This window comes from Myripristis murdjan, chromosome 2 (assembly GCF_902150065.1).
Source record: "Myripristis murdjan chromosome 2, fMyrMur1.1, whole genome shotgun sequence".
In the NCBI taxonomy this organism is placed as follows: domain Eukaryota; kingdom Metazoa; phylum Chordata; class Actinopteri; order Holocentriformes; family Holocentridae; genus Myripristis; species Myripristis murdjan.
In genome coordinates, this window is record NC_043981.1 from 10700480 (window position 1) to 10721886 (window position 21407).

The 21407-nt window shown below is 41.7% G+C and overlaps 2 protein-coding genes across 2 annotated transcripts in view; one reads left to right on the forward strand and one right to left on the reverse strand.

Moving 5' to 3' along the window:
- The window catches only part of LOC115372749 (sodium channel protein type 2 subunit alpha-like), a 37445-nt gene extending 32413 nt beyond the window's left edge, over positions 1-5032 (forward strand). The window contains exons 24-28 of the mRNA XM_030070849.1: positions 251-304; positions 533-670; positions 2461-2565; positions 2990-3260; positions 3356-5032. Coding sequence (XP_029926709.1) covers positions 251-304; positions 533-670; positions 2461-2565; positions 2990-3260; positions 3356-4554 — 1767 coding nt within the window. The 3' untranslated portion in view covers positions 4555-5032. The remainder of the gene's footprint in view (positions 1-250; positions 305-532; positions 671-2460; positions 2566-2989; positions 3261-3355) is intronic.
- Positions 5033-11674: 6642 nt separating this feature from the next.
- On the reverse strand, positions 11675-18700 carry LOC115373495 (cysteine/serine-rich nuclear protein 3-like). Its single transcript, XM_030071927.1, has 5 exons — positions 18435-18700; positions 16203-16376; positions 14940-15199; positions 14128-14424; positions 11675-13054 (listed from the first exon to the last, which is right to left on the reverse strand). The coding sequence occupies exons 2-5, from the start codon at positions 16348-16350 to the stop codon at positions 11876-11878; spliced, it is 1884 nt and encodes a 627-aa protein (XP_029927787.1). The 5' UTR covers positions 16351-16376; positions 18435-18700; the 3' UTR covers positions 11675-11875.
- Positions 18701-21407: the final 2707 nt, after the last annotated feature.

A 21407-nucleotide genomic window follows, 5' to 3' on the forward strand; every position in this document is an offset into this window, starting at 1 on the left:
CAGTTAAGCGCTGAATCATTTCAGAGTTTGTGTGATATACTGTGTGTGAGCAAGATGACATGTTTTAATGTATAGTACGCAAAGTAATGTTGTAGTACCAAAATAGATTTCCAGCCCCTGAATGAGGGCCAAGCAGTGGTGCTTGACTGCAGAGAAAATCAGATCAAGGTTGTCACTTGAGATGAAGGCCTCACCTCCTCCTCTTTCCCCGGAGACCGAATGACTGATTTCCTCTCTCATCTGCTCCTAGGCAACGTTTAAGGGTTGGATGGACATCATGTATGCAGCTGTGGACTCTCGCAATGTAAGCCTCTCTCTGGTTAACACAGGGATTTGTAGATGAATATTTACAACGAGAAAAATATACCCTCTCTGTATGTTTGTGTTATCTCATAATTAGTTCCATGTGAAGCAGCTCCACTAAATATGAATGCCACTTCTCTGCTCACTCTTTCATTTCACTTGCACAAATGAATGTTTGAGTTATGAAAGCACATTTTGGAGTCTGCTCTTTCTTGCGTGCTTGCACTAGGTGGAGGACCAGCCTGAGTATGAGGTGAACCTGTACATGTACCTCTACTTTGTCATCTTCATCATCTTTGGCTCCTTCTTCACCCTCAACCTCTTCATTGGTGTCATCATCGACAACTTCAATCAGCAGAAGAAAAAGATGAGTAGCATTTAGTAATATTCACCCTCAGTCAAATGGCAGTTAAGACACAAACAAGTACCATGGGCACTAATTGGTTAGTAATTATCAAGTGTCTCAGTTGGAATGTAGATCTAAGATAATTACTCGCCTTAACCATTCATAATCAGATGAAAGGCATAATTTATGCTAGTTAAACACTTTTTTATTCCAAGAGACTCTGCACTTAATTATCAGATTATTGGCAATTTAAATGGCTTGGCTTAAAGCTTAAAATCTTTTAATAGACACATGTTTAGCAAACAGGAACAATTTTTTTTATTAAAATCAAATCCTGTATGGTTTTTCCACTGTAGCATGATACCAAACTGCACCCATGCTGCAATGGCATAGTGTGCCCATCCAGTACAAGTGTGCTTACACAGCACTCTTATGTATCTGATGCCAGTCAGCTCTTCTAGGGTGCTGGCAATCCTGGGCAACATAGAGGATCAACAGTCAGCTACAACTACAACACTTTAAAATGCCCACTTGGTAGAAATACATGGAACAAAACCAGTTGCATGAATTGAGTTACAGCAGATTCCCAGCTGTGTGCCAGAAAGATTTGCAGTATACTGTCCTGCTGGGCAGTAATCCCACTGAGCAATTATATGTTGATTAGCCATTAAAAAAAAGTTTAATTCTAAGCATGAAATAGGCCACAAAGGGTTTAAAAGTGTCAAGTATAAGCCAAAAAGAATGTATATATGGGCTTCTCATTATTTAACTGAGTAATAATGTAGTTGCTGCTTTGTCTAAAACTGGACCATTCATAGCGAAAAAACAAAAAAAAAACAAAAAAAACAAAACAAAAAAAAAAACCTATATAAGACCCAAAGTGTAGACGCGACATTAAAATGACGTCCTGTGCTCGGTGGGATCATTATCTGTGGCACGGCACGATTCTGACGGTGCCATGGAACACTGAGAATACACGGGGTGCATGAGTCACTGAGAAACACCCTGCCTGCACACACAAACACACACACACACACACACACACACACACATAGTGTCACGCTGAATGCAGTCTGGAAATGTGCCCTTCATTCAACCAGGCACTAACAAGTAGGGTTGGCAATGCCCAAGAGGGGGGAGTAGAACGGGCAGGAAAGACAGAGACACAGAGTGGAGGAGGGTGGGGTTGGTTAGGGGTTTTTTTGTGCAGGGGGTCGGGGGGGTAGACGGTGGGGGTTTGGGGTGGCATGTACAGTAATTTGCTGTGTGCTGGCAGGTCTGACTGGCTGAGCGACTGCATCAGCGTGGTTCAACAAGCCCATAGCCGCAGCTTCACGCAGATGGTTGTTCAGTGTTGACACCAGTCCTCCCTCCAGACATGCATCACACACTCACTGAGCACCACTTACTGACTTATGGTACAACACTTCATATTTGCTATTGCAAGGAGAATATCCTGCATTAATTCAAGTGTAGGGCCTGTGTGGGATGAAAACCTTATATCTTCAAAAAGGCATTAGAAATCAGAAATACAGCGTTGCACATTTGACATTTTTATCATTCAGCTTGACTGGTTTTGATGTACTCTTGTTTCATGAAGCCTGCTCTACAAATAAATAAAAATATGTAAAACCTCAGATCAAGTGAAAATGTGAAAAATGCTTAGTGGAAATTTAGTATGAGATATCATTAATCCTGAGATATCTCCCTCCCTTTGAACAGAAGAAGCAGACAGAATGAAAAATGTACACCGTGCACACTGTGTACACCAAAAATATGGTTGTAACCAGGTTTTGTTGTGCTCCCTTTACTTTGGAGGTCAGGATATCTTCATGACCGAAGAACAGAAGAAATACTACAATGCCATGAAGAAGCTGGGCTCCAAAAAACCACAGAAACCTATACCCCGGCCAACAGTAGGAAACGTTTAATTTATACTACATGTGAAAAGTGTTGAGTGGGCTTTCAAGCTTCAAGTGTCATTTTGTGTGGTGCAAGCTTGTTTTATTGAGATAACATGACTGTGGCATTATCTATTTATGTTCTTCTGACCAGCCCTTAATAGTGTTAGTAGCACAAGTCTTCCCTTATAACAGCTTATTATTAGTGTGATTACATGTTTATCATTCATTTTAGTATGCATTTGTTTGCCTGATTTTCACTAGGAGAGATGTGGTTACGATTTGCATCTTCTAAAGTATTAATGGCCTAGTTAAAGCGCTCAAACTTTGGACTTTGCTTCGTTTGTCCTCAATTATTTTCATTCATGCTGTTTATTCTCACTGTTGGGATATAGAGGCATAAAATGACCCGTTTTCCTTTTTTATTCTCCACAATCAGAATGCATTCCAAGGCTGTGTGTTTGACTGCATCACGAAGCAGGCCTTTGACATCGTCATCATGATCCTCATCTGCCTTAATATGGTGACCATGATGGTGGAGACGGACGACCAGACGGAGGACATGGACACCATCTTGTACTGGATCAACCTGGTTTTCATCGTGCTCTTCACCGGGGAGTGTGTGCTCAAGATGATCTCCCTCCGTCACTATTACTTCACCATTGGATGGAATGTATTTGACTTTGTTGTGGTGATCCTGTCGATTGTAGGTGAGGACATCAGTTCCTACCGTGCCTTAGCTTTCCACTGAAATTTGACTGTGAATGTGTTGCTGAACTTGCTGTTTTTGCTTTTGTTTTTGCAGGTATGTTTCTATCTGAAGTCATCGAGAAGTACTTTGTATCCCCAACATTGTTCCGAGTGATCCGCCTGGCCAGGATAGGCCGCATCCTTCGCCTTATTAAGGGCGCCAAAGGCATCCGGACGCTTCTCTTTGCCTTGATGATGTCACTTCCTGCACTGTTCAACATTGGCCTCCTGCTCTTCCTGGTTATGTTCATCTACGCCATCTTCGGCATGTCCAACTTTGCCTATGTCAAGCGGGAGTCAGGAATCGATGACATGTTCAACTTCGAGACCTTTGGGAACAGCATGATCTGTTTGTTTCAGATCACCACGTCGGCTGGTTGGGATGGCTTGCTGGCACCCATACTGAACAAGAGGGAACCTGACTGTGATAGCCAGATGGAGCACCCAGGCAACTCCTACAAGGGTAACTGTGGTAACCCATCAGTGGGCATCTTCTTCTTTGTCAGTTACATAATAATCTGCTTCCTCATTGTAGTCAACATGTACATTGCTGTTATCCTCGAGAACTTCAGTGTGGCCACAGAGGAGAGTGCAGAACCGTTGAGCGAGGATGACTTTGAGATGTTCTATGAGGTTTGGGAGCGCTTTGACCCCGATGCCACGCAGTTCATGGAGTACAACAAGCTCTCTGACTTCGCGGATGCTCTTGATCCGCCACTGCGCATGCCCAAGCCTAACAAGATCCAGCTCATCTCCATGGACCTGCCGATGGTCAGTGGCGAGCGCATCCACTGTCTGGACATCTTGTTTGCCTTCACCAAGCGAGTGCTGGGCGAGGGCGGTGAGATGGACGTGTTGCGCGGACAAATGGAAGAGCGCTTCATGGCTTCCAATCCCTCTAAGGTGTCTTACGAGCCCATCACCACCACACTTCGCCGCAAACAGGAGGACATGTCAGCCATGGTCATCCAGAGAGCCTTCCGCCGCTACATGATTCGAGTCGCCATGAAAAAGGCCTCAACCCTCTACAAGGAGCAGCTGAGGGACGGCATCCGTGACCCGGACAAAGACAAGGAGGTGCTGGTCATCAGCAAGTTCAACGAGAACTCCACCTCGGACAAAACAGACATGACCCCCTCCACAGCCTCCCCACCCTCCTACAATAGTGTGACAAAATCAGATAAGGACAAATATGAGAAGGAAAATAGGGAAAAAGAGAACAAAGGGAAAGACTTGAAGGAGAGAAAAAAGTAGACTTATTAAAAAGGAACAAATAAAAAAAATGCATCAGACATTATTGACGAGGGAAATTTGTTTACAGCTTCTGAGGGGTAGATATATGTACGCTTGTGTGTTGGTTGTTAAGAGTTGAAACATGCTATGCCAGAGACTGTCCAGGTAAGCCTAAAGTGAGTGCAGTTTGGATTTATGATACATATGAATATATAGGACCTTTATGAGGGGTCCTTTGGACATAAGACAAGGGGTGGGTGACAAGCTTCATATCCAGCAGACACTACAGAGTGAGTGGAACTATGGCAACATGGAAAAGCCTCTCTGCAAAACGCTTGTGATTTTCCTATTGGTTGTTGTTACTATCTGACACACTTGAGTGTACTGTTAAGTTGTCTGTAGCTAGTGCTGCTGCTACTACTATAAATCCAGTGTCTTGAATTTAACAATCGCTGTATCACTTAACAAGTACTCTGCATTTTTTTTTTTTTTTTTTTTTTTTTTTGGGTTACAAGATTTCTTTTTTTATGAGAAAGAATGTTTTCTACTCATTTGTGTTCTTGTGAGAATGTGTCCATTGCTTTCATTGTTGTAAAATCATCAAGGGCAGATAAAGTCAATGCTGGAAATAACAATCTGAAACTTGCATTATGCAGGGTTAGTCCCAGAAGGCTGAAAAAAAAACAAGCATCCCACTGACGTACAATGGATAGGACATTGTATTCAATGGTATGCCTTCAGTGATTGTTAAAATTTGTATTGTGCTTCTATTTCGATTGCCATCTCCCTGTTGCAGTAAAACGTACAAGTCTACAAATACGGAGAAGCTGAATGTATGCCAACGAATGGAATGAGACACATTTAAGGTGACAGTCACACCTCATTCACACTCAACCTCTGTCATAATTGCCGTGTCCTTCCCGGTCCCTCATTCCCTCACCTCCGTCTGTCCGTCCCCCACGCACATTGTACCACAGCTCATGTAAAGAAATCTAAGTACTGAAGTATACTAAAAGAAAATGTTGATCTTTATAAATGCTCTTGAACTAGAACATGATAATATAACACAACACATTTAAAAGTTATAACACAAAATGTTTGTACGACATCCATGTTGTTCCTCATCTGAATTGAAAAGCGAGTGATTTTAATGTAGTGGTTTGGTTTGTAAATAATATAGCTATTTGGGCCCACAGTATGCACCACACTTACATTTGATGTAAGAGCACTTTTTATCCCCACTGCTATGTAATATCATGTGTGGCGGTAATACATGTAAGTGTGCGTGGGTGTGAATGCGTGCGAGTGTGTGCGAGCGTGCGCATGTGTTTCTGTGTCTGTATGTCCCATGTGTAAAAGGGAGACTGCGAGAAAGTACGCAAGTATATCTATCTCTTTATGTGAGTGTGTGTGTGTGTGTGTCTGTGTGCAACTGGGGTCTGCAGGTTGCTTACGTTCTACCGATTATAAATAACATTTTTACTGTAGATATGAGTGCATTTTTCCAGTCTTCGAATTTGATTTACATTTTTTCTAGGACTTGTTTTCCATTCTGCACTGTAACACATGATGAAACACATGTATGGTCCCCATATCTGTAGATACGAACCATGAAGCAATCAGTAGCCATCTCTCATTGCGCTTGTAGTGTTTTAGTGAACTGCATGCAAGAAGTGACTACTGTCCGCTCATATGGTAATATAATTTTAAAGCCAAAAGAATAAAGGACATATTTTTTGTAAATGCTTGTTTATTTTCTTTGTTTCTTTTCCAGGCTTTTCCTTATTCAGTGGTTCAATGGCTATTCTGTGAGTGACATCCGGTCTTTGGTCTGTGATCTAACCTGAAGTATGATTGTTTAACATGGCAGAAGCTTTGGTTGGAAGGATCATTCATGTGGTTCAAGTACATGTTACACCTAATGATGTATCAATTTGCAAAATGTGTGACAAGTGACATTTTTGTTATAACCAAAGATGTGGCAAACAAAACACAAAATCTAGATTTCCAAAATAAAACCTATTTTGGGAAGCATATTTTGCATGCAGGATGCATTCATTCACAGATGATGAGAGGCGATGTTACACTGGTGAAATCCTGGTCTGCAGGGGCGGAGGCTCAGGATATTCGCTCAGGTTTTAACAGGATGCCAAGATACTGAGAGGATGCTATTTTCAGCCTTAGGTATTGTATCCGATAAAAGGCATTCCCAAGGCTGGGCTTGGACAGTAAACCATGCTGGAAGGTATTTGGTTATAGAGCCATTTTTAAAATACAATCATCAACAGTTCATTAAATTAACTAAAGAGGAGTTTCAGTCCAAAATGCTTTATGACCATTTTTGGGAAGCAAAATTGACACACATTGATACAAATAAAAAACTAAAATAGCCACAGTAAAATGATATTTTTGTAGGTATGGGGCAAGACAGCTGATAACATTTTTAGCTGACATAAATGTTACATCTCTATCAATAATTTTGTCAGTATCTAAAGCTCTTAAAATACACAAGGTAACTTGTTATCTCCACATGTGTCAACAAGAGTAAACACACTTAGTAGTCTCAAAGAAATCTGTTTGAACTCAGTTATTAGTATCCTGGATCTATGTATGTTTGGAGTATTATCATATGGTAATTTGGCTATATGCTGTAAAAAATTAAGTACACTCCTTAATATTTTTTATCATTCCCGATGTATTTAGATATGGGTATTCAATCTTCAGTATAAGGGTCACCTATTCTCAGAAATAACAGGCTGGGCTTTGCCTCAGCTGTACAGTAACCCTCAATTTTTTTCTTTGTTAAAATATTCTTTGGATTCTTTGGAAGGTTTTGGATCGTTACTTTTGCACAGGATTCATTATTTTGCTCAGCTTCAGCTTACTGACAGATGGCATCAAAATATTCCCTAGCACAATGTGTTTTACAGTTTGTACAAGGTTCTCCTGTTCTTCTGTTCGTCTGTCCAGAGCACGCCGCTCAGGAGTCTTGCTCTTCACACCACTGTTGTCTGGTAAACTTCAGTCATACACTTTTACTGCTTTTTTTAAGAGCAGAGGCATCTTTTCTTCCTGACCTCCCATGTAGGCCTAGCTTGTGGAGCCTCTTTTTGACAGATGAGTCATGTACAGTGACGCTAGATACTAGATACTTGACACTAGATCTCAGAGAAATCTTTGAGCTTCTCTTGAACTTTTCAACTCTTGGGCTGAATTTCAAGGAACAACCTGTTCTTCATGAATTGCCAGCAGTCTATTCTCCCTCTGTAGATTATAATGAACAATGTAATAACTGACTTCAAATTGTAATTAGTTTTGTAATCCCTTACAGTCATGAGTACCAAGAACCTTGCTTTTGAAGGCTTTATATATAGGTCAACCCTCCAAGTTTGATGATGCATCTGACTATAATGTTAGGAATTTGATGGGATAATATGTGTGTAATCCTTTCCCACACAAGAAAAGTGAATTTCTGCATATTTGAATTACAAACATGATCACAAAGTGTGATTCTCCAGTGTTACTTGGAAAATTAGGGCACCGTTATCCATCAAAAGGAAGATCAGATATCTATGTGTCCAAAAAATGGCAAAAAAGACATATTTGAATGTGGTTTACTCACAGCTCAACAATGATGATCTCACCGTTTGTAAGAATGCATTATCTTTCGGGAACGCAGCCAAGTAAACCAAGTGAGTGGTGTTTGGTCTGAAAACTCTCTTGTGGCTTTTGTTATGAGAGGGCTGGAGAGAGAACAAGAGAGAAACACAGACAGTGAGAGGCTGAGTGAGTGAAGGTGGCTGTAGTACAGTTGTGATGTTGGAAGTTGCCAAAGGACATTTTAGTATTGTTAACATTATCGAATTACCTTGGTATAAATATAAACAAATGCCATAGTCAGGGTGGTTGGCAGCCTCACTCTCACTCTCTCAATATAAAAGCTGCATTAAGAAATTTTGCATGATGGCATCTCATGAATGTCAGTTACAGGCAAATGTTTAAAAATGTCTGATTTCAATAGCCAGAAATTATGTAATGTAATGTCAGTAGACCGCACACAGCATGCTCATGTTTACCCACCCGACCAGTCTGATGCTTTATCACCAAGGACGCCAGAAGCAGGAGAAAAGCAAATAAGCAAGCATGAGCATTCTTAGCCAGAGAGATTCGCTTTTGCTGTAAATGGACCAAATAAATATATATCAATTCCTTCGGCACATCTGCAAGAACGTTCATATGATTGTTTTCAAAATTAATGAGGTACGATTTAATCACATATCCTTGAAAAAAAATATCCTTGAATAACCTCACACATACACGCACACGTCTAAGTGTGATAAAACGTCTGTGTTTAAACATTTGGCTTGGTTCCTATCTGCTGATCAATAGGTTCAAGACCTGAATGTCACCCTCATTTGATTCAACTATCAATTTTGCATTTTTCTTAATGCCTGCTATTATTCAGTCATCGCTGACCCTGGGAGACAGAGAGGGAGTGGGAGAGGGCTGGGGAGGTGGGGGCTGGGGGTTGGAGTGGCGGAGAGAGAGAGAGAGAGAGAGGGGAGGGAGAAGGAGGCGAAAAGCTGAGACTACCCCCACCCAGCAGCCACCAAAAGCAATGCTGATCCTGCTACTGGTTCTCCCTTTCTGTTGCCTGGCAACCTGACATCACAGCTCCCCCGCCTGTGATTGATCAGCAGTGTCTCTCAGCTGCTTACCCACAATACCTTGCTGGCGAAAGCAAGCAGGCATTCCCTGTTCCAGCCACCGTCCTTGGTTGAGAGTCAAGGGGGTTTGGTTTGTAAGAGAAAGCATGAGTGACACCTCTTTAGTCGGCAGCGGTCTTTTTTTTTTTCACCTCCTCATTGCAAAAGTGTTGGAAATGTGACACAATAACAGACAGTTTCACTAGTGTGATTATTCAGAGGGAATGGTGAGGTTATGACCTTGTGCTTGTGATGAAACCCACAATGTAAAGACTTCATTATGGTGTATACATGGAAAAAAAAGACAGCTGAATCTACATTTTCAGGTCTCTGTTGTGCCCAGCACCTGCTGTGGCGTCTGTTTGCTGTGTGGTTATTCAGTGAGTCATGCAATTATGGCTATACATGAATAGACTGGCCAGTGAGGTGGGAACACAGGGCTGCCTCATGCCTCTGTCTGATCTCTGCCTCACCACACCAAAGGTAGGCGGCTCCGTATTGTTAACTCAACAGTGACCTCTAGAGGTTGAAAGCTGCAAAGAATTCAACATGTACTGTACATCCCGTTCCTAATGTTTTGATATTAATGGGACAGCAGGGGGGGCAGAGCTGCCGGGAAGGAGGTCCTGTAGTGGGAATGTCACAGGTTCAATCCCACCAACAGTCAGTGTATTAATCATATTGACATGTGACCTGTAAAAATGCCCTGAAGTTAAATGCTGAACACTGACTTGTTCATTCATGTGTAGGGAAGACATTTAAATTGTGTTGTCTTGCCAAGAGAAAATAGACTTCACCAGCAAGCCAATATCACAGACTGTCCTGAGGCAGACAACATGTAATCAACACACTTACTGATGTCATCAAAAATTTAACCCTCTATCACTAGATGACAGCGGCTGGCACAAACACTTCAGTTATTAAGTGGAAGATGCCATCTGTTGGTAGCAAAACAGAATTACATGAAGAGACAACATTATGAAGTGATCCCTCAATATTACGAGCATGAACCTATTGTTGAGGAATTTTTTCTTCATCATGCAAAATGAAAAAAAAAAAGCAATTGGATCGTTGAACTGTTTATTTGTAACCCAGTCTTGTAAAGTCCATTTATATCACTTTATTTGGTTTACCAGAATAGAAACTTCATCTTGAAATCGGATAACCACCACCACAATGTACCATCTTTAAACTGAGATGGATACAAAAAAATATCCATTTAAATCTGATTCTCATGGAAATGTATAGTCTTAAAAAAACGGAAGAGAGAAATAACAAAACAAACATGAAATACATTTGGCCCCCAGTTCTTGGCAGTTTTGAGTGACTAAAGTCACTTTCTGAAACAAGCCTTGCCTTATCTAAAAGCTCAGTGCACATTTATCACATTGATCACAAAGACTGTAAAATGATAAATACATGCATAAACAAAACCTGTCCCTAGTTGTACTGTCACTTGAATAGAAATGCTTTTGGCACAGATTTGTGCTCATTGGCTGAAACTAACACTGAGGAGTGGCTGTAAATGTTAAGGAAGGAGAAAGAAGGAAACGAGAGCAAATGCACCAGGGAATTCTTCCAATAAAAGTGTCAGGTTGTATAATTTTGGCCAGGCAGCCATTGTAAAATGAAGATAATATCTTTGGAGCATACATTAAAAGATGTGAATGGATTCTGATGTGGTAGCCATTCGTAACAGACAGTGTTTCCCCACTTATTTTTCTAAATTATACCAAATATAGAGGAGATATTTAGTCAGCATATGTGAGTTGGCCTACAATAAAAGGCCTGTTACAAATAATTATTAGAACAATATCTGCAGTATCACCTCAAAGGTCAGAATGGAGAATTCTGCCCGTGAAGGCTGCACTTAATATTTTGTTCGTAGATATTAAATCTATCATCTTCACTTCATTTTGACTGTTGTGCTCACACCATGATTCAAATGTTAACTGCGGATCATCTTTGCCTGGGGCAGATAAAACAGGAGTTCATTCACAGATTGATGACTTCAACAAGGGAGCAAAATAGACCTTTAGTGTGAATTATTAATATGGCATTAATATGAGTGCCTAGAGTGTCTAAGTTTTGCTGCTTTTCAGAAGAGCCAGTGATATTATTTATCATTTTGCAGTTTTGGAAAGGTAAGCCTTAAAACATGTTAAGTAAATTGAACACATGCTATACAGACAGGCATTTAAGAACAATGGGCAGCAATGATGAAACAACTGCACAATGGAAAATAGTGGAACAACACAACAATTTGGCCAGAACCTCGAAATCGACTCGATTTCTCACTGATGCTGGCCACAGCCTGAAAGCATGCTGTAATTATCAAACACATTATAAACAGGCTTAAATTATCCTGTACATAGTTACAAATAGATAACTTACAGCTACACTGTGTTTTATCGACCTTATTATTGTCCATTGTGGTAGATTTTAAAGTTCTGTCATCTAAACCAAGATATCTCTTAGAAAGGTTTAGGGAACAAATGTTGCTAAAATTAGGTCATATACAACTCTTTGAGCCTTTTGTCTTCAGAAGTGCACTTATCAAGAATAAATCAAACTCTTGACGGTCTAGGGGCTTCCAAATACTGATGAATCCCTCTCCGAAAGACTCCAGTCATTAATCAGATGCTCTCTAAACACGATGGGTCCCTTTTTGGATCGGGGAGAGCAGACTCCTTCACAGTGTCTTTCGAAGCCTCCTCTGGTTTTCCTGTCAGCTGCTGTCCTGGTTGCTCCTTTAATTGCTGCCTCATCTCTTCCCCTCCTCGCTCCACAGACCCAATAACCGAGGCTCCAGTCTGTGAGTCATGATCATCTAGATTGTTCTGGATCTCTGTCAGGAGCGGCTGTTCATCACTGGCACCAGCGGGGGTGCTGTTACTTTCCATGGTGACTACATGTGAGCAAGTTTTGTGTGTCAGGGACCCTGTGGTGTTGGGAAGGTGGTGGGAGCTGCTTTGCTGTCCTATTTGGCTGTGGGTTTCTGTGCTTAGAGGCTCGGTAGTGGGTTTATACTCTAATGTGAGCTCTTTCTCCGGAGGCAAGGGCATGTTTTGACTCAAAAGGGTGGGTGTCTGATTGAGTGAGCTGTCCATGTGATAATTCTCCATGCTGTGGAAGGGGTTACTGAGGCTGATGTGTGTGTTATTAGAGAAACCCAGTGCCGAAGAGAGTGGGACCACCTCTGTGTGTGAATATGGAGGAGGACTCACTCCATGTAAGGAACACTCCCAGTCCTCCTCCTCTTCATCATCCTCATCCTCATTCTCATCATCATCCTCCTCTTCATCCTCCTCATCCTCCTCCCCTTCCTCGGGGTCGATCGTCTCTAAGCTGTGCGTGCTGCAGTCCGACAGCCCGCTGCACAAACTGCTGCCGTCCTCGTCCTCATCCTCTTCGTAAGCTTCATCGTCGTCCTCCTCTTCCTCTTCCTCTTCCTCCTCCTCCTCGTCTTCCTCCTCTTCGTCTAGGTGTGAGTCTGTGTCGCTCGTGTTCTGGAGGTGCATGATGGGAATGTGCGCGGTGCTGCTCATCAGAGGGAACTGCAGGTTCGGCTGCTGCTGGACCAAGGGGGAGTCTCCATGGTAACCGTTGCCATTGGTTACGAGCTGCTGCTGCTGCTGCTGCTCCGGCTGCTGCTGCTGTTGCTGCTGCTGCTCCTCGCGGCTCTTCTCCATCTCCAGCTTCATGATGGTGTGCAGGAAGTGGGTGCGCACCCGGACCGGATTGAACTCCAGGCGTCCCGTGGTGTTGCTGCAGCCTTCTTTGGTGCACCCACAGGGGAAGGACATGCGGTCCACCTGCAGACATGAAGATAAAAATAAATTAATAAAACACCCCAGTTTAAACTGACTGTAACGATGGAGGTCAACTCAGCTGCCAATCATAGCTGATCATGCCTGAAATAAAACCTGTCAATGTCACAAAATGTAAACTGTCAGTGTCACAAAATCAGACTGTGCAAGTGACTGTGTTAGACAGTAGAGCTAGTGAGCAGTGTATTGCTGTTGCCATGTAAAAACCCTTTAACCATAATATTGCCAATATGGAAGCACAGACATTGTGACAAGACAATAGAATAAGCACATACTGAAGCCTAACTGTGTCAGGCATTTTTATTTTTTTTTTTTTTTTTACATGAGTCACTGAAGTCAGGTGAGAGAAAACAAAATCCATCACTTCAACTCATACATTATATGGTTGTCTGGAGTTTGAAAAAAAAAAAAAAAAGTATTACAAATAGAGAAGAGGAGCCCCTGAGCTGAGACAAACTCACTACCTCCCTACCACCCGTGGATTTGGTAAACCTTTAAAAACCCTCTGCACAAACTTGGTAATGCATGGTAAAGCTGAAACCAATGCTGCTTTTAATAACTCCTGAAAAGCTGACATTTTGGAGATGCAAGATTTTCATCCATTACTATTGATACTGGATGAGAAATAAAACTGAAGCCAAAATGCACAATATAAATTTTTGGAAGTCTGTCACTATCTCCTCAATATAGAAAATCTAGTCTAATAATGCGTTAATTTAGTCCAAGAACATTAAGATGCATTATGTAAACTTGCCGAGGTTGTGGACTGTGTACACTGAACTGATAAAACAGAGTGTGAGCATGAATTTTGATGGCTGAGGTTTAATTTATATTAGCAATCATTTTGTGAAAGAGTTGTCTTTTATTAAAATGCTTTCAGTTGTCAATCAATTGCTGGAATGCTTTTGTCCTTGGCATGCAATAAGATTACATAAAGCAGTTAAAAATAGTTGTATCCATGCATTTGACCTGGCATTCAATTCATTCCTTGCTACAAATTTTGCTGCACAGAAATACAGTTTGATATTATAGATGGGCCTCACCACTGCTCCATTTACCTGGCACTTAATGCCGGCCAGGCTGCAAGCACAGGTCTCGGGGTCGCAGATCCCCCGGCAGTGGCACCCACACTCCTCTCGGGAAACACGGAGGGCACGCAGCTCGTGCTTCTCCTCCACATCAATGCGGCGGACCCCCGAGGCACGGAGCAGGGCACGGCGCCGCCTGGTGGTCAGAGGCTGGAGGAAGAAGTAGTCGTCAACCTCTGTGTTGTCCAAGTCCAGGTCATCTTCTGAGATGTCATCAAGCGTCAGGGCATCCGCATCCACTGACGACACCGTGCCGTTCTTTGTCAGCTGCGGACAGAAAAGAGGAGAAAATGAATCTATAAGGTTAATTGTTTGTTAGAAAAAATGTGAGTAGAATGGTTTTCCCCCTTTAATGGTGCAAGAGCACAGGAAGTCCAATGGCCTTTACATTTATGCAGGTTAAGTGTTTGAAATGGCACAACAGGGCACAGTGTAAAAGCACATAGTGGTGGTAATGTAGTGTATTTACAGTAATGGAGAGCCTTTTGGAATGTAAAACACTTGGAAAAGGACCACAGAATGGGTTGATTGTAAATGCAATACATTATTAATGATGTGACTCACTTGCTTATGCCCATTTGCTTGTTTTAGGTTTAAAAACGGATGAACACTGTTTTTACATTTGACTCATAACTTACATTAAAATGTATGATGATGGAAATAAAATCATGATAAGGGATTAAATAACATTTAGAATCTGCATGGCTATGTATGTATGGAATGATTTTACATACATATATAGCCAGTCACATAACAAAGCTTTATTAAGCCACCCAACTGACTTTGAGTTTGATGGCGTTGAGTTTCTCCTCTTTCAGATGATCCCTCAGCATGTTCCGGTGGCTCCTCTCCTGCTCCATGGCAAACTCCCTGAGGGAGAAGCGTTTCACCCAGCTGTGGCGGGGCGACATCCCCAGGGTGCTGCCACCCTGCGTGGGCACACTGGTGAAGCCCTGCCGGCGATTGAAGTAGTAGACCGTCACACTCTCAAAGTGCACATTGCGTCCCCGCAGTCGCTTTGACTGCTGCTGGAAAGAGGAGGCTGGGATTGGGGCAAAGCAAAGAGAGAGAGAGAGAGAGGGGAAACACCATCAGTGAAAACACTCAAGTTACCGTAATATGAAAACATGCTCAAATGATAGTGGCTGCAATTGTATCAGAATTGGATGTGTCCCTTGAACCATCAAACAAAGGTGAGCACTTCATAGAAATCAAGCCTACTTAGCTTTATTCAAACCTTCACCCTCTTGATATTTTTTACACTTTCAACTTGTAAGACATTTTTTTTTTTTTAATTCATTATATACACTGTGAAATGAATCCCAATTACTTTTACTCCTGGAAAAAAGTGTATTTGTAATAATGATCTCATGCCGCTCTAATAGGTATAAATAAGATTTACAACTAGCCTACTAAAATATTCATAAATATTTGAACAATCCCATCTCTTTGCCCATTTCTTCATATAAAACTGTGTTTCTCTCCATAATTGATATCCTGTTTGTTTTACACTTTTGAATGACCCGTCTCCATATTACATCCCACCCCAGCATACTGTGACTAACAGGAAATATGTCAATTCAAGGAAGCAAGAGTGCCATTTAATAATGAAATCCCATAAAGTTACTTTTTTTTTTTTTTTTTTTTTTTTTTTTTTGCATTTTAATGATAAAAACATGTTATTTTTAGTTACTGAAAATTAGCACCAGCATACAAAAACACTAAACCCATAGCAGATTTTTAAACAATCTCCATATAAATCCCTGTTTCCATTTCCCAAGACACCATGGTTACCAGCAACTGGAATTCATTCATTTTAAATAAGCCAGCTCATTGTGCACAAAGCATTTTACAGTAAATTACTTCGCCAGCTACACCCAGCATGCAATGGGCCTCACTTTGCCAAAAACAAATTTATGGAATTACAGAGGCAAGACACCACACAGAGATGCTGAAAATGAAAGTGTTTCTCGGACACAAACTTTCCTCCCAGCACCAAATCAAAAGTAGCTGCTAAGTGGAACAGCCAGACAGTGTGAGCTTACAGTCCAGTGGGCCGGAGGGAATAGGATGGTTGAGGCTGTCACTGCTGTTGCCGCTGTCGCTGCAGGACACCTCGTCGTCATCAGAGCCCTGCAGCATCAGGTAGGGGGAGGGCCCCTCCTCCAGCTTCCTCTTCAGGATCCCACTCATCCTGTGGCTGCACCCTCTGGTTGCACCTGCACAACAGAAAGCAGGAGGCCAGGGCCCAGCATGACACCGTAAATTAGAATTAAACCAGATTAACGGCCGCTTTTGAAAAGTTTTACTTTGACACGTACCATCAACTTTTTCATGTTTTGCTTTTTACTCATGCAGCCTTTCAAAACTGCTTGAGAGGTTCGGAGTTAGAAATTCATCAAAACATACCTGGTTGAGCTCTTTCCTTGGGTAAAACTAAAGCAGATGGTTTAGGCTGTGATGTTTCACAAAGCACCTTAAACTTTTCACTTAGTTCATTTATTTTAAGCCCAAGAATGACCAGTGGATCTATTGAAAATGGCTTCATGGTGCAAATATGTCATCTTAAATAAAAGAGGCTGGTGATGCAACTGATCCAGTTATCTGTAAGCCTACTGGTTTTCTAAATTTTGCCTAACATCTAGTCAAGAATTTTGGCCAGTAGATTAGGCAAGCCAACTGTCCAATTTGATCCGAGTCCATCATATCATGAGCATATTTCATCAGTACGCATCCTGACTAAGAGCTTAATATCCTCAGTATCGTATTCTCACTAATGCACCATTTAATTACACTGGCTCGAATATGAACTGGAAAAACAAGCTGGAAAATTAGACAAAGTGCAAAATTAGATTTAGAATGAAAAATAATTTTTTATGTCTTGTGCCTGCCAAGGTCAAACCAAACAATTCTATCTTTGGATAAAAAAGTTTTGCTCAGTGGACCTCAGTTAATAGCTTCTTAATTTGTGTTGAAACATATTTGAGAGGATTTAGTGAAAATCATTTAATGAATTACAGCTGACATCACACCATGTTACTCGAATGACTCAAGTCTAGCTTTTTTTTTTTTAACAAACACTGACAAATCATTTTTTTAGAAGACAAATACTGTAATTGCACCCTGTGAAATGACGTATTAGGCTCATTGAGAGTTTGATTATCTAACGAAAGTCAACTGAGTACTTCAATGAAAAATGCAAACTATGTGCGTTGTACACTGGTTCTCACATAATGCACACACACACACACACACACACACACACACACACACACACACACATACAGACTGAGTCACTTGAAAAACACCATTAATAATGGGAAGACTGTCGCTGGATCCTCAGCCCTTATCGCTTTCTCTTGCCTAAAACTGCACATTTTAAATTTCTTTTTTATTTTATTTTTTAGAAATAATGAACTGTTGAGCTCACCCCTTGTGAACTAGACTGGTTGAGGATTACATCATATGCAGCAGAGCTGATGCTGGGCCAAGCTCTCTTTCTCTCTGACAGGCTTTGTCTCCTCTTTCTTTCTCTTGCTACCCACTGCTCAATATTTCTCTCTCTGCATCACATCCTTTGCTCCCTCTTTCTCACTTCCTCACTTCCTCTTACTATTTCCTCCTATTTCTGCCTTCTTCCCCTTTTACCATTCCACCATCTACTATCTCTCCCTTTCTCTCCCTTTCTATCCACTGCTCCCCTGACTCCTTCTCTCTCTTTTCCCACTGTGCCATTCACAATGCTCCCATCTACCTCACTGCTTTTCAGGAAAAAAAAAAATAATAAAATGAAATTAAAAAACAGCAAGTTCTGTCGGCACAGGAAATCCTGAATACTCAGAATACTGCATAAAATGTATGCAATGCTACACAAAAATGCTACACAAGGTGTTGCAGTTGCTGATGGATCCAGGAGGGTTTCCTGTGTTGCCTCCTCAAGCCAAATATCCCAGTTTGTGCTTTAATGACAAATGCCATTTTGAGGGATGTGCAAACACACACACACACACACACACACACACACACATATACATACACATACGCAAGCTGGCTCACGTGTCTGGATGCATGCGCAACCTCCAGCTGCATGTACACATCCCTGATATACTAACAAGGAAATTCTGGTGGATGAATGCAAATACTAACAAACCCTAGAGGCAGCAGCATCCTCTGACATGATCATCTCACAAACCCAGTGCTGCTGGATGCATAAAGCCCACGGCTTGACATGATTTACAGTGCTGATAGTCTATTTCAGCAGTGTGACCATCACTGACCTGTTTCCTTGGCTTGCCTTTGGTTTCCAGGAAGTCCTCGACTCTCTCCTCTGCATCACACGGTGTTCACCAGCAGCAGCCAAACATCCCCATGTGTCGTGATGATGCAGTGAGCGCTGCCATGATGCCTCTCTCTCCCTCTCTCTCTCTCTCTCTGTTTCCCTCTCTCTCTCTCGCTCTGTCTCTCCAGCAGCCACCGGCACTATTGTGCAGCACTGAAAATACCTCTGCCTCTGTCACACTCCCTCTCCCTGTCACTATCTTAGGCGTTTTCTCTCTCTCTCTGCACCCTCACTTTGCTTATCCACTGCTCCTGCTGTCAGCTCTCTCTCTGTCTGATTCTCTCTCTACGTTTCTTTGCACTGCACCCCCCCTCCTCTCGCTGAAATAGCGTCTCTCTCTCTCTCTCTCTCTCTCTCTCTCTCTCTCTCTCTCTCTCTCTCTCTCTCTCTCTCTCTCTCTCTCTCTCTCTCCCTCTCTCTCCTCACAAAGACTTGTTAGCTAGATGCTGCTGCCGGCTGGAGCGCTGAAGCTTGACTGGGGTGAAGCAAGCCCTTGGAGATCATAGAGAGAAATGGGGCTGGCAGAGGTGGTGGGGGTTTGCATGGGGAATATGGATTCTGGTTTCTAGAATGCCTCTGTTTTTCCACAGTCCACAGCACAATATACCTTGCAAAACTAAAAAAAAAAAAAAAAAAAAAAAAGGGATCAATATATACAGTTATTCCTACAATTAGGCCGGACGTAAGTTACACCCAGAGGCAAATGGAGACTCGGTATCAACTCTGCTTATCATTCCAGCTGCCTGCTCTATAAATGACAGCAACCTTTTCATTCTCCTCTCCTTCTGTGGTGTCTGAGTTCACCGGGTTCACAGGTGACATCAGTTTGTGCATTCTCCGATGTTTTATTTCTTGCATTTCCCACACTGCAACACATTTCTAATGCAAATGTGATGTGGTGGTTGCTGTGTTACACACTCACCTTCCTTTCATGCCAGTAAACGTCATTAGACATTGAAACTGATAGGAGAGGCAAACAGACGAGGAGATGGGAAGAGGGGAGAGGGGAGAGATAAAGCATGCAGAATGAGTCATTTCCATTGTGCCTTTAGGCAGAGACACATTCAGAGAGCGGTGAGGGTATCACCGAGGGTCACTGGCAGGGCATCGTATGTTCTGCATTCACAAACATGATGTTTTCTTTTAATTTTGTTTGTTTTATTATATACAGGGAGGACTTTCTTCAGTGGTATCCTGCTTCACATTCAAACAAAGGTCAACTTCCTCTACTGTTGGCCACTGAGCAGCTGCACCACAGCTCTTGGGGCTTGAATCACTCAAGGGCACATCAACATTTCTTGTTGATGGAGGAAAATTCAGTTTCCATTGACCTCCACATTTTCTGCACTGGAAAAACTCTCCATCTGAACAAGTCATTTAGTCTCAAACAGTCCTTCAATCTTGTTTGCTTTTATTCAGTAAGTGAAAAAAAAAATCTGCCCTGGATGAGATAGTCCCTCTTGTTTCTAGTGTTAATTAACTTGTTTGGCAGAATTTTCTTGAAGTGTCAAATTGCATTTTCTTGATGTTAGTGAGATGATCTGCCTTATTTCAACATATTTATACTTGTTCCCTGAAAAAGTCACCAAACAAATGCACTGGGAAGAAGTGTGATTATCTCATCCCACTGGCAGATTTTATTTATTTTTATATATATTTTTTTTAATTTCTAATGAATTTTTTCACTTTGTTTCAAGGAAAACCAAATTTTAACACTGAATTATTATTATTATTATTATTTTGGGCAGTGCCTGGTCCTAGGATTTGAGCTGGCAACCTTCCAGTCACGGGCCCCCTCTCTAAATTTAAGACTATACCTATGCTCCATGGCAGGGCTAAATAATAAAAATCCATTACCACTGATTATCTCTCAGGATTTAAAGCCCCCTCCCCGTCCCCGACCCCGCAAGCTCAAATTCATTACCTTTAATGAAAAAATGAATGAAAAAAAATCTTCACCTAAAAAAGTGATGAATGGTTTTTTACTTAAACAGACTTTAAATCAGACTTTACATATTCAGCATGGGAATGTGAGGAGGCAGTCATAGCTGTGCCTGTTTCAGCTGCTGAAAATGACCTGATTGGCTGCCATGAAAGCCAGTGAGCTGCTCATATAGATTTTATACTTTTGAAAATGTTGATGAAGCCATTGGGAGGTATTTGTAAGTGGGTGACATGATCTCATACAGTACACGTGGATGGACCGAGAACCAGAACAGCTGACATTCGTGCCTAAAACACACACACACACACACACACACACACACACAAACTCAAATTAGAAACACATGAACACTGAAGCGGGCCAGCTGTGTGAGCTCTGGGAGTTGCTTCATGTTCATAAATAGGTTGTCACATTCACCACAACACACAGCCCTTCCCGCCACCATTATCATCACATCAGCCACTTTGGTTGCTCCACACTCACACACACATACACACACACACACCACATGGGGCAAGGAAATTTGCCATTCAAATGATGACTCTCTGACTTTGCATGTTCAATTTTAAAGGCAACAATTTTGTGCGAGCATGAGATGTACAATTACTAAAATCGACTAAAATTGGAAAGAGCTGATTTTTTGTTGTTGTTGTTATTGTTGTTGCCCAGAGATGATGACTCACTCCCTTCATTCAGCTGCACTGCCACTGAACCTCAAACAAAGCCTTACACATTACAGCCTGCGTGCAATTTTGTCATCTGTACGTTCACGATTCAACAGAAATTTAATTAACGTAAGCGTTGTGTGTCCTCTGTCGATAGCACTTGCAGGACAAACTCAGACTCATTAACTCATAATGATTTTCGAGCCAAATGAAATTGCGCAGGACCTGTTTACAATTCTTAGCTGTGTGGGAGATAATGTGCAAAATAAATCAGCTCCATTTTTCACTGAAGTGCACCTTA